The following is a 12893-nucleotide window of genomic DNA, read 5'->3' on the forward strand; positions in this document are numbered from 1 at the left end:
CCTGTTATTGATCAGCCATCATGTGGTAAACATTACAGTCTCCCTAAATTAAGATATTTCTAAACTCTCAGTTGAGATGAAAGTTACAATTCTTAGATGTGATAATGTCCTATGCTTGCTATTACATGAAAAACAGAGTTTTTAAGTTGCCTTTTATTATTTTTTTGTTATTTCTGCTACTTTGTGGTTTTGATTTGAAAGACAGTGTTATTCAGGGATTTTCCTTTGTTGAAAAGGAAAGAAAAAGTCAGAGATGCCTATATGGTAATAAACAAAAATTAAGGCTTCCAAATATACTAATGAATTTTTATACTTACTATAATTTCAATTTTCAGTGTTAGATTTTTCTATCCTGATTTTAGGATTTCTGCAGTCTCAGATTGAGGTATATGGAGGAAAGTCTGTACACTGAAAATATTTTATAGCACCTTGTACTTCGTATTGATTTTTAGGTTGTGAAATGGATTCATAAGTTTTGCCTAAAGCATATGGGCTTTTTAGTGCCTGAGCTGTCTAGTCACCTCCTACCAGCCAGAAATAAAAGTGATGACAGCCTCATGGACTGTTATGGGACCTCAAATTATGTACCCACAGTCTCCTCATTTTATAGAGGACAAACCTTTGGATAAGAGAAGCTCTCGGCTCTTTTCTTATCATAGAGTAATGAGACAGGCAGAGCTGTGTCTAGACCCCTGTTCTCCCAGCGCCATGCTTTCCTCCACCATATCCCAGTACTTCCTTCATGAGGCTTTATATTGGAAATGTAGAAGCCAATTGTTTACAAGGTCCTGCCGCCACCACTCGGCTACAGAATAAGCTACGTCCAGTTTAGCCAGTTTAAGAAAATCTTAGACCATTTTTCAAATTTAAAAAATATACCTGTTGTTGCTACATTCAGAAAGTTTAAGAAGTTTCTAGTGGGCCAGGGAAATTGTACTGCTAACAACTATTACAGCCATGTTTTCTTATGATTATTTTACCTTTTTTTCATTTTGAAAGAAAAAAAAAATCCCAATTTTGAAAGAAAAGTAAGTCAGTCTTTACTGCTTAAAAAAACCTAGCATTTCTTTCTGAGGCTGCGGACATCTAAATTAGCCAACTTGTCTTGAACCATTATCATATGTCATATCTGTATCTAGTATGCTGAAGGGAAAATGTGGGTTACTCTGGTCATATGTCACTATACATTTCTTTTATGCTGTTGTATGACAAAGAATATATGTGATGTGCTAATTTATCTATAATAACTATCAGGGACTCTCCTGTTCCTAAAAATAATTCAACTTGAATTGTGTTTTGTTTTGTTTTTTTAGGAGATTATTGTAAAGGTAGGAGATAATGTCACCAACTAGCTTTAAGGATAATGAGGTGTAAGCAGAGTGAGATGATTCCTCATTCAGTTTATCAGTTACTGGACTCTTTGACCTTTGTATTCCCTGCTTTATATCCTAAAAAAGTGAAATTATACTATGTGCCATCAGTGAATGTTCTATGGTGGAAGGGCTACTACTTTGTAGAAAATTGGGACTCAGTGGTCAAGTAAAAGGTTTGGGGTGACTGCACCAGAAACGCCTTCTGGACTTGAAAGCCAAGCTTGGGAACCTGGGTGCCACTGGGGCCTGTCAGAGGATGGGTTGTTGCAGCGGATGTGGAAATCTAGTCACTCTCTCTCCTTCAGGCACATTGCAGGTTAGCCTGAGAAGGTCAGTATGATGGCTTGTCAATAATATTTTTGAAAATAGGAATATTTGGGCTTCCCTGGTGGCGCAGTGGTTGAGAGTCCTCCTGCCGATGCAGGGGACACGAGGCCACAACAGTGAGAGGCCCGCGTACCACAAAAAAAAAAAAAAAAAAGGAATATTTAAAGAAAAAAATAGAAAAACCATTTAGAAACTATCCAGAGATTACTGTTTATGTCTTTTTGTGTATATCCTATATTTGTTTTCTATTTGTCTGTAGTGTGATATTTAGCTTTTTAACAGAACTAAGACAGTACTGGGCATACTATTTATTGTCTTGCCTTTTTCACTTCACACTGTTATTGAGCATGTTTGTGTGTGTGGGTGCATACACACACACCCCCACACACTCTATATTATAATGTGGTATCCATGTCAATTATACCAAAAATAAATGAGAATTGTTTGGCCAAATTATGTTTATTTTTATATTTGTCTTAACCGTTTGAAGAAAGTAATTTTAACCCCAGGGAAGAGGTGGAATAAATGTCATGATTTTAGTTTTCTTGTCAGTAATGCAGAACATGAGCACCAGAGAGATGAGCTATCTCTTTGCTCTGTGGTTCATCTGTTTTTCACTTGTTCCATTCCTGGGGAGCAGGGTCGAAGTGGGACAAAGGTATCAATGAGGAAAATTTCCAGAGTCAAAAGGAGGAAGTAACTGTCAGGGAACAGGTAATGTGAAGGAAACTATGTTTATGCTTCCTCAGAAAGTATGACAAATGTGTTCAGTTTACTGAGATTCTGGAAACTTCACATGGGGCATACAGCATTAATTTCCTTTCATTGCTGTTGTTATATTTTGCGATTAACAAAGAAAAAATAGATAGGGAGAGAAAAGATACTACAACTCACAGAGCAAAGATTTTTGTTTTTTCTTATTTAGAGTCAAACACTAGATTTTTACTTCTCTCTTAAAGCAGCTTGTGGTAAAATTCCTTTTCATCAAAGTTTGGAAAGTTGATGCCTCACTATGTAGTGTTTCTGTAAACTGTTTTTATGTACTGCTCCTATCGACCTGTTCATTAGCACTGTTTGGGTCAGGAAATTCTTATGTGTTTATTCTTTAAATATTTTCATGGTCATTGACATTAACATTTATTGGGTATCTATTATGTGTACGAAGCTGTTACAGGTATAATAAGACTTTTTCTTCCCCAACAAAGACTTTTGCTCTGATTGAGGTGAAGTACAATATGTTTATACAATAGCTGTGGTACTCTTCAGAGAGAACTTCCTACCGCGGCAGGTAATATGAAGTGGTAGCATTTAATAGCCTGATAGATGACATCCAGGAAGGAGTTTGGACGGAAAAGATACCGTGGCCATACTTTGACATAAAACTGGTGCAGGTGAAAGTTCAACAGGCTGAGATATTGGAACTTTGAATCAGTAAGGAGGAAGATATGGCTTAACCCGAGGTTAAGAGCAGGAGGGGTCAGGAAGAGCAGGAAGCCATTGAAATGCTAGAGGAGAGAACAGAGAAGTGATGTGAGAAATGGTGGAAGGTAGCTTGGTCCTATGGACAGGAGAAATCCTCTAAGAAAATATTGTAGGAAAAATTTGAACTATATTCTAATGAGTAGAAGTAAAAGCTATCTCTGAAGTGTAAATGTGACAAAAAAATAAAAATAGTGGACTAGGGAATGTAGCAAGTAAAAATAATTAAGAATTTTCATTAGAAGCAATAAGTACTGACTTAATTGACGTAATTCAGATTGCTACTTCACTGTAATTTTTCTTATGGCGATGTACTGGGAATTGCAAAGAACAAAAATGAATCTAGACTAAAAAAAATTGTTTCAGGGTCAAGTTTGTCTATTTGATGATGAGACTCTTCTTTTATCAAAGTACCCCAGGTCATAAAAGTATAGTTTAAACTTCCAGTGTTTCTTTTTCTTTTGAAAAAGAACCTATCAAAGAAACTCAAAGAAAACAAAGTTCTACTATGATTACTTCTGGCTGCTTCTATTTGAATCATTGCAATGGCAACTTTCCACATGGTTCACAGAATTTTTATTGTATTGATATTTTATCTTAAATAGGAATGCAGGAATAGTTTTTTCTTTTCTCTCTCAAGTAATAGACTGGTCTACATTTGTAGGGTTTATTTTATAAACGGATACTTGTTACAGATTAGGTTTAAAAATCAAAAGAAGTCCAACACTAAAGACAAAAGTGTTTTCTTTATTGAAGTATATATTGTTAAACTTTTAAACCAGATGAAAGTACGAGTGATCATATCATACTGTCGTAGTTTCTCATAATAAATTTTCAATATAAAATTATTTGTTGAAATCATCAAAGGGATAATCCTACTCTGCATTGCTGCAAAGTTTAAATAGCTAACATTTAAAAAGATTATTTGGGAAGTTTTATTGGATGTACTAAGATAAGGCTTATTGTAGTCCTTTTCTTCATCCAAACTGGTGTCATAATTGAAGGAAATTTCAAAATCCACGTGAAGGACCCCATTCACCCTTGGAGTTTTCTAATTCCTCGCCTAATTCATCTTCACTGTACTGTTCCTACCCATTGCAGGGCCATATTATGGTCAGAACTGCATCCATCACCCCAAAAATTGTAGACTCCTCTGTCTCTGTTACTGATTACCACCTTTGTTCTGCTTCTATCTCAGTTTTATTCCCACTATGTTGTTCTATACCTTTGGCAATCCCTAAGCCCCTTAAATTCATTAAGAGTAGAATTGGGTCATCTTCACCTTTGTGTCATCAGTGCCTACCTAGACATAGTCTAGTAGACACTCAGTCAAGATACGCAGAATAAATGAATGGATTAATCAAATATTCGCCCATTGTTTGCTGTGGAATTATAAGAGACCACCATGACAATTGATGATCTTAATAAGGTGAGAATGATGGCCTTAAGATGGCCATCAGGGCTTCCCTGGTGGCTCAGTGGTTGAGAGTCCACCTGCCGATGCAGGGGACACGGGTTCATGCCCTGGTCCTGGAGGATCCCACATGCCGTGGAGCGGCTGGGCCCGTGAGCCACAGCCGCTGGGCCTGCGCGTCCGGAGCCTGTGCTCCGCAACGGGAGAGGCCACAACAGTGAGAGGCCCGCGTACCGCCAAAAAAAAAAAAAAAAAAAAAAAAAAAAAGATGGTCATCAGTTTAAGTCACAATAGTATTATAAGGGGAAATGAAGAAAGACTACTAGGATATTTATACTTTTAAACAGAGGTGGCAGGTAGAGTTAATAATAACTCTTTTATTTATTGAGAGTTTTAAAAATTAGTTGTGTTAGTCTCTTACCTTCATATTTTATTTACTCCTCACAACAACTTAGTGATACAGGCATTTCTATTTAAAACTTTTAGAGATGAGAAAACTGATTCAGAGAGAGAGGTTTAGTAACTTGTTCAAGACTACCAGCAGAGTAAGGATATGAACCCAATATGTACTATCAAATTTCAGGGCCAATCTCTTTAATACACAACAGTTAAAGAATTAGGCAGAATATCTTTTGAATATCTTATGGGAAGTTGTCAAAGCATATTACATTTGAATGTGATAGGAATATTTCATGTTTTAGTTGTGTTTAGGTAAGGCATTTGTAAATTGTCCATTCAAAACTGTTTATTTTAGAAAGCAAATTTATTTACCCTGAGTGCATCATTCTTATTTTGTAAGATGGCCTGCGGCTCTTAATAGACCGTTGTGGGCAACACGTTTGAGAGTATACTGCAGAGATCAAAGGATGCCCAGGGTTCATCTTTCCCAGCCACAATTTTGCACTTGGTCTCCCTAGCCTTGTTAGTGGTGGATGATTTGTCCTTTAAGAAAGGAAAAAGACTTTCCTTGGTTACCTATTTTAGTGCAACTTTTGGACTGACATAGTTTGCTAAATTCTTTTAAAGTGAGCAGTTCAATGGAGTAACATGGAGCAGCTTAAAAAATTGTCCTACTGCCTGTGTCTCAGCTTATAACGTTTCTATTCACACTTTATTTCTCTTATGACTTGGGGTAGACTGAGTCTTCATTGGGATTTGGACTTTTAAGATCTGCTTCGTATTCCTTGTAAATTGGTGCACTCACTATGGAAAATAGTATGGAGGTTCCTTAAAAAACTAAAAATAGAGTTGCCATATGATCCAGCAATCCCACTCCTGGGCATATATCTGGAGAAAACCATAATTTGAAAAGATACATGTACCCCAGTGTTCACTGCAACACTATTTACAATAGCCAAGACATGGAAGCAACCTAAATGTCCATCAACAGATGAAGGGATAAAGAAGATCTGCTATATATACACAATGGAATACTACTCAGCCATAGAAGAGAATGAAACAATGCTATTTGCAGCAGCATGGATGGACCTAGAGATTATCATACTAAGTGAAGTAAGTCAGAGAAAAACAAATACCGTATGATATCACTTATATGTGGAATCTAAAATATGGCACAAATGAACTTATTTATGAAACAGAAACAGACTCACAGACATAGAAAACAAACTTACAGTTACCAAAGGGGAAAAGGGGTTGGGGAGGGATAAACTGAAGTTTGGGATTAGCATATACAAGCTACTATATATAAAATAGATGAACAACAAGGTCCTACTGTATATATAGCACAGGGAACTAGATTCAATATCCTGTCATAAACCATAATGGAAAAGAGTATGAGAAAGAATATGTATATATATGTATAACTGAATCACTTTGCTGTACACCTGAAACTAACACAATATTGTAAATCAGCTATACTTCAGTTGAAAAAAAAATCTGCCTCTTATTCCCCTTAGATGTATGGAAAACTTTAAAGCACTTAGGCAAGAGAATGGATAAGATCCAGTTTTATTTAAGACACTCAGGAGTCATCTTAATAATAGTCTCTATTCCCAAAAGGGAGAAATGAAAGGCAAGGCTTGCATCAGCCTAGTATCCTCCCTTTCTTAGGAATCAAAATGTTCCCAAGGTCAAAAACAGTGTGAAGTAACGCCCCAAACCCATCTTGGAAGGCACTACCTCAGAAATAGTGAATGGTAATTGCTCTTTAACTGGACGTGAGTCTCATTTTTAGTGCCACTGTTTATATTCTTTGTGTCCTGCCTTTCTCTTTACGTTGAATTTGTTCCACCTTGTAAAGATTAAGAAGCACATGTTCTAGCTTTTAAATGTAAAAATTGAATTATTAATAGTTTTTGGGTTAAAAAAATGGGTTCCCATTTCTTCTACCAGAAGCAGTACATTCTCAGAAACTTTGGAACTCACTGATATGAAGTGTCATTTAAAGTTTTTCACTAATTCAGCATTTAAAGCTTTTTATTTCCTCCTTGATTTATGACATAGCTGTTTCTTGAATTGAGGAAAGTCAAGGACTACATACGATCTAATTAGACTATTCTCTTTGTGTGTCTCCTACATTTAGTGGAGGCTACTAATCAAGTCTTGATGTATTTTTTATTCATTTTTCAAATTCCTCATCTCAAGATGGCTATCGTTGGTGCGTTGCCCCCACTATACTGTATGATAATAATGTAGTCATGTCTTTTTCTCCCCTACTATGTGATAAATTTATTAAGGGTAAGATTGTGTCATTCTACATCAAATCTTGTGTACCTTCAGCCTCCTGATGATGTTGGCTATAGCCACTTAAGCTGCTAAGACTTATTTGTAAAGAGTGATGCTCTATCATTCCGACCTCACATTCTGTGCAGTAATGAATGTAACTTGAATTTTGGAGAAATTGCTTCATACTGTTTTAAAGAAGGACAGTTTTAGGTGATCAAATTCAGGATAAAAGAGGCACCTTGCTTCTTAGGTGATATTCTTGACATTGCTGATGCATTCATTACACTTTTTTAAAAAAAATGTAGGTAGTTTTCCTTCTCATCTTCTCCCTCTCCTTTGTCTTTGCTCCTCTCTGCCTCCCCCTTCTCAAGGCTCCTCTATATATTAACATCTTTACTGGTTTACCCAGTATTGACATCTAGAAGCTACTTTTTGCTTACCTGGTGTATCAGAATACTTTTACTCCAAAATTATTTCTTATAAACAAAATCTCACACAAAACAAATTTTTTAAATGGCTTAGCTTTTGATGGTTAATGGGAGATAATGTAATAATTAGTCCAAAAAAGTATCCCTTTATTGAAAGTGAAAGTATTGCAAAATTTCTTGTAAATTAAAGTTATGTTTAAGGTTACTGAGTCTTTGTAGATAAATTTTATTTCCTTAGTTGTTCTGGGGTAGGGGCATTTACTAATAGATACATATCTTAATTAGGATGCTTCAAATCCTTTATTAAGCAGTCATCGTTTTTGGTCTTATGATGAGTGGCAATCAGGTGGGCTTAGGGAAAATTGGCAGAATATGGAAAAATATCATGATAGGAAAAAAATTCATCTACAAAGAAGATGTGGAGTTGTTGCCTTTCTTCCCTCTATGTCTAGATGATTAGCGATGACTGTATCCTTGGATTTTATTTTCAAAATTGGAGGTTATTTATTTTTAAAATGGGTATCTAAGAGTGCAGAGTGGGGTGGGGAACTAAAGCTTAAAGTAAAGCAAAATATAATAAACAAAAAACACCCACACAGTCATATAAAAAACAAACCTATTTGCTATGACAGTAAATTTAAATGACATCAGATAATAGAATTAGCTGTAAGTTCTTTTCATTTCTTGGTGTGGATTGCAACCTCTGTAAATCAATATTTCAGGTAAAGGGTTTCCAAAATAATCATTTACATAAGTATGGTGTGTGTTTTTAAAAATTAGATATAAAATAAATATAAATATGCGTTCTGGTATATGTGAAAAATAAAGTAACACAAAACTGTTGCATTCACATGTTTTTAACAACTTGAATTTGTGTTTCTTTAAAGACTAAAGGCAAAATAGATCTTTTCATTTGCCTTAGTTTACGCAAAAAGTCAAATAAAAATGTGGTGATCTGTTTGTAGGAACAAGAAAATTGGACTATACACACAGTTTACAATTTAGCAGTGATTAGTTATATAGTGATTATTAGAGCTTCTAGACTGTAAATTATAAAGATAAAATGTTACTATTTCTGTTTTAAAGTTTAGTGCCTACATAGCCAGTGGATCAAAAATCCAACATGAGTAATCACTGGTATTGTGCTTCAGGCTTTAGATCTAACAAATAAAAATGAAAAACATTTGGATATGATTAAAGAACAGAGAAGGGGATGGAGAGCAACCAATTCAGAAAATAAGGAACAGTTGGTTTTCCCTAATTACAGCCATCTTGATTTTTCTTTTTTCTTCTGTATGTATCAATTGGAAGTTTGGTAGAAAATTAACTCGTTTGCCTAATTATAGAAATAAATTTGTTGCAGGTTTTCAAAAGTGACTTTATGTTTTTCCTTAAACTCAAATTTCAAAAGTCAGTTGCAGTTTGTATTGGCTGCAATTCTTTCCTTGGATATAGTTCATCAGTTTACTTTTCATTTCCTAAGACTGGATTTCTTAAATCTACCATCACCTAAATGAGGATGTGTTGACATAAATGAGAAGATCAAAGATTCAACTAATTAAAGAAGTTTTACCTTGCAATTAGGCTGAGTTGTGCAGAAGTGTGGCTGAATCTAAGAGGATGATGAAATATTTTGCATAACCTAACCATAATGATTTTGCAGATTGTTTGTTGTTGCCAATCAAGCATTAAAATAAGGCCTAAGTTCTGACCCTTCTTTCCCATAAATCTTCTCATGGATAATAAAGGTTATGGAAACTGGGACTTTTTGGTTTTCCAATAGAGATGATTTTTTTTTTTTTTTTTTTTGCGGTATGCGGGCCTCTCACTGTTGTGGCCTCTCCCGTTGCGGAGCACAGGCTCCGGACGCACAGGCTCAGCGGCCATGGCTCACAGGCTTAGTTGCTCTGCGGCATGTGGGATCTTCCCGGACCAGGGCACGAACCCGTGTCTCCTGCATCGGCAGGCGGATTCTCAACCACTGCGCCACCAGGGAAGCCCAGAGATGAATTTTTTGAGATGTCAATTACTTTATACTTTATTGCTTTCTGTTCATTCCTATTTTTCCCACTTTTTATCACAAGTACCTTATTTATTACGTATTCATATAATATAGGAAGTTACATGTTTCCTTTCAGTGACTTTACGAGAGGTGCATGTTTTATGATCTTTTTGGTACCTAAGATGTTTTTTTTGCTTGTTATTTGAGAGTCATTAAACACAGATACATGAGTAAAAAACAAAAAGGCAAATAAACACAACTTTCAGTGTCAAAGTCCTGCTGAAACATTGTATGGTGTTATATGCATTGCAGATTTGATGGCTTTCTTTAGTTTTCCTCTGTATTTACTTTGAGTGCTAATGCAAGTGCCTCCTCCCTGCCCCCAGCCCTGACCCCTCAACACACACACAAAGCAGTTAAAGCTTCAAAATGGAATGATAGTAGATATGTGCCTGCTGTGTTCTGGTGATTCTGAGTAAGCAGGAATATAAAGAGGCAAGGTCAGCTCAAAACTGAAAAGTTCTGTAGTATTTTATCTTTCAATTGCTTCCTTACTATCTAGCACTAACAGTTTTGGGCTGATTAACATAATTAATATTGTAAACTTATGAAGAGCTAAGAAGGAATGTAGATGATACTGTTAACGTATTAGTCACGGTTTGAAGCTTGTTCTAAATCATGTCAGAATTCCTAGAACTTAACATGGAAATTAGAATAGAGACAACACCTATATTTCCCTCCCTTCCAAACCACTGTTTTCATACTACCATAACTTTTTCTTTCTAAAACAGAGATTTGGGGCTTCCCTGGTGGCATAGTGGTTGAGAGTCCGCCTGCCAATGCAGGGGACATGGATGGGTTCATGCCCTGGTCCGGGAAGATCCCACATGCCGTGGATCGGCTGGGCCCGTGAGCCATGGCCGCTGAGCCTGTGCGTCCGGAGCCTGTGCTCCACAATGGGAGAGGCCACAACAGCGAGAGGCCCTCGTACTGCAAAAACAAAACAAACAAACAAAAAATAAATAAAACAGAGATTTGATCATTTCCTTAATCTTTTTAGTCCATTTTGGCTTCCCATTCCTTATCGCAGTAGGTTTTTATGGACTACATTAGAATTCCAGGGAGCTTCTAAAATATGCACATATCTGAGACTTATCAGAAATTCTGATTTTTAGATAGGAGTGGCAAGTATATTTGACAAAAACTTTGTTCATTGGTTCAGATGCCTCTTTTTGTTATGTCCCAACCAAACTTTCTCATCTTGTCTCAAGCCGTTTCCTCCACTCTCTTTCTGCTCTTCTCTAGCCATGCTAAATCTAGATATTATCCAAACAGTTCTATTCCTAACCTCCACTCTAAGTCTTTCATCTGTTGAACGACTGCTTATTTTGCTAGATTCGCCTTAAATGACACATCTTTCCTTATTCCCCGTGTAGAAATAATCACTGTCTTTTTTGTTTAACATTTATATTTGATTATGAGTTTTTTTAGGTGTCTCTCCCATTAAACCTCATGTAATTCATCTTGTTCATGTTTATATTAAATGAATACATGGATGACTAATAGAATCCCTTTTAGGAATTTAAATGTACGGTTTTTATGAACATTGTTTTTAAGGGCTTTATTGAGTTGACCTAGGTTGATAACTTCATTTTTCATAATACATTCCCATTAAATCTTACATGCCTATATATTTACTTTTTCCTTCATTTTTCCCTGTTTGTATCTACAGACGAAATCTTACAAAACTATCCCTTATCTTCAGTCACATGTTGGCAGAAATCAAAGCAATCTTTCCCAATGGGCAATTCCAGGGAGATAACTTTCGTATCACGAAAGCAGATGCTGCTGAATTCTGGAGAAAGTTTTTTGGAGACAAGTAAGTACAAATTTGGATCCATGTTTGAAGAATGACTTAGACCTGCCTCCAGTTCCATATGGTGTGGATTTTACCTGAGTATTTTGAGAATATACTGCAGTGTTTTTGATAAGTGTTTTGATTGCTATTTTTTCTATTTAGCCACCAGAAGTATACCTCAGTAACTGAGTAATTTTGTTGTTACCAAGTAAATATTATATGACATTTATTTATTTGGTGAGCATTCATTGAGTTAAATAGTTAGCTCTGAGAAGCAGATGTATGTAAGACAGAGTATACATGAGAAGCTCATAACTTTTTATAACTTAGTGTATACATAAAACACATATAGTAAATAAAAGTCAGAAAGGGAAAGACACTTTAAAAATTGGCCTAAATAAATTGTTCTGACAATCCAGAGGGGGGACACTTACTTCAGGACTGCAGGCATTGGAGACTGCTTTCTATACTAGGAGGTAGAGTATAAGCTTGACGAAGATCTGAAATTGAAGTGGGAAAAGGCCTCAGCACTGGCATTCAGGTTTTCTCTGTGTCATTGCACAGAAAGTATGCACGTGTAAACAAGATACAGAAATGAGGATAATGTTATCACAAAGTTGCATTATCTCACAAAAATAGCTAAAGATGTTTTCCTTAGGTATTTCCTATCCAGACACAAACCCAGGTGAGCTTGGTAAATAATAGGAATTAAATATCTGAAGTCTGCATAACTTAAATAAAATGTGCAAAACTTTTATCAGGAATCTGATAAAAGATGCTTAAGATCAGTAAGATGCTTAAGAACTGAGCGTCAGGCGGCAGATGGTTTCTTCAGTTTCTTTTAAGGGTCCCTTTTGATGAGAGAGCACCCTCAGAATGTCCTGAATGTAGGCAGAACTGTAGCTAAGAATTAAGGAGGAGTGATTGCTTATACACAGATTATTGTTTTCATCCTGTAGTTAAATTCTATATTTATATATTAGCTGATGACATACGATGTAAAATGTTGGCATACACTTTCAGTGATCTGAGTCCTGTGACACTGTTGGATTAACTGTAATGTTGGGTTTCCCGTTTTTTTTTTTTTTTTTGTCTCTATGACATGCTGTGTTTATCTATAGCTACCACATGAGTAGGACATACACAGAGCAAAATGCACATTTGATTAGATGCATAATTTTTTTACTTCAAAAATGTTAAAGCCTTTTTCCCACTTCTTAAATAAAATGTATTCTTAATTATTTTTAGGCACTACAGGAGGAAATACTATTATTGCCTTTAACACAAGACATTCTGTGTTCCCGAAATCTAGCTCTTTGTAATACTC

General features: G+C 35.8%; 1 protein-coding gene across 5 annotated transcripts in view; it reads left to right on the forward strand.

Moving 5' to 3' along the window:
• CBLB (Cbl proto-oncogene B) overlaps positions 1 to 12893 on the forward strand; it is a 213663-nt gene that overhangs the window by 79004 nt on the left and 121766 nt on the right. For all 5 annotated transcript variants that reach the window (XM_059064285.2, XM_067034717.1, XM_059064287.2 and 2 more), the window contains exon 4: positions 11441 to 11587. In XM_059064285.2, the coding sequence (XP_058920268.1) occupies positions 11441 to 11587 (147 nt within the window). The remainder of the gene's footprint in view (positions 1 to 11440; positions 11588 to 12893) is intronic.

Source organism: Kogia breviceps, chromosome 5, assembly GCF_026419965.1.
Source record: "Kogia breviceps isolate mKogBre1 chromosome 5, mKogBre1 haplotype 1, whole genome shotgun sequence".
Taxonomy (NCBI): domain Eukaryota; kingdom Metazoa; phylum Chordata; class Mammalia; order Artiodactyla; family Physeteridae; genus Kogia; species Kogia breviceps.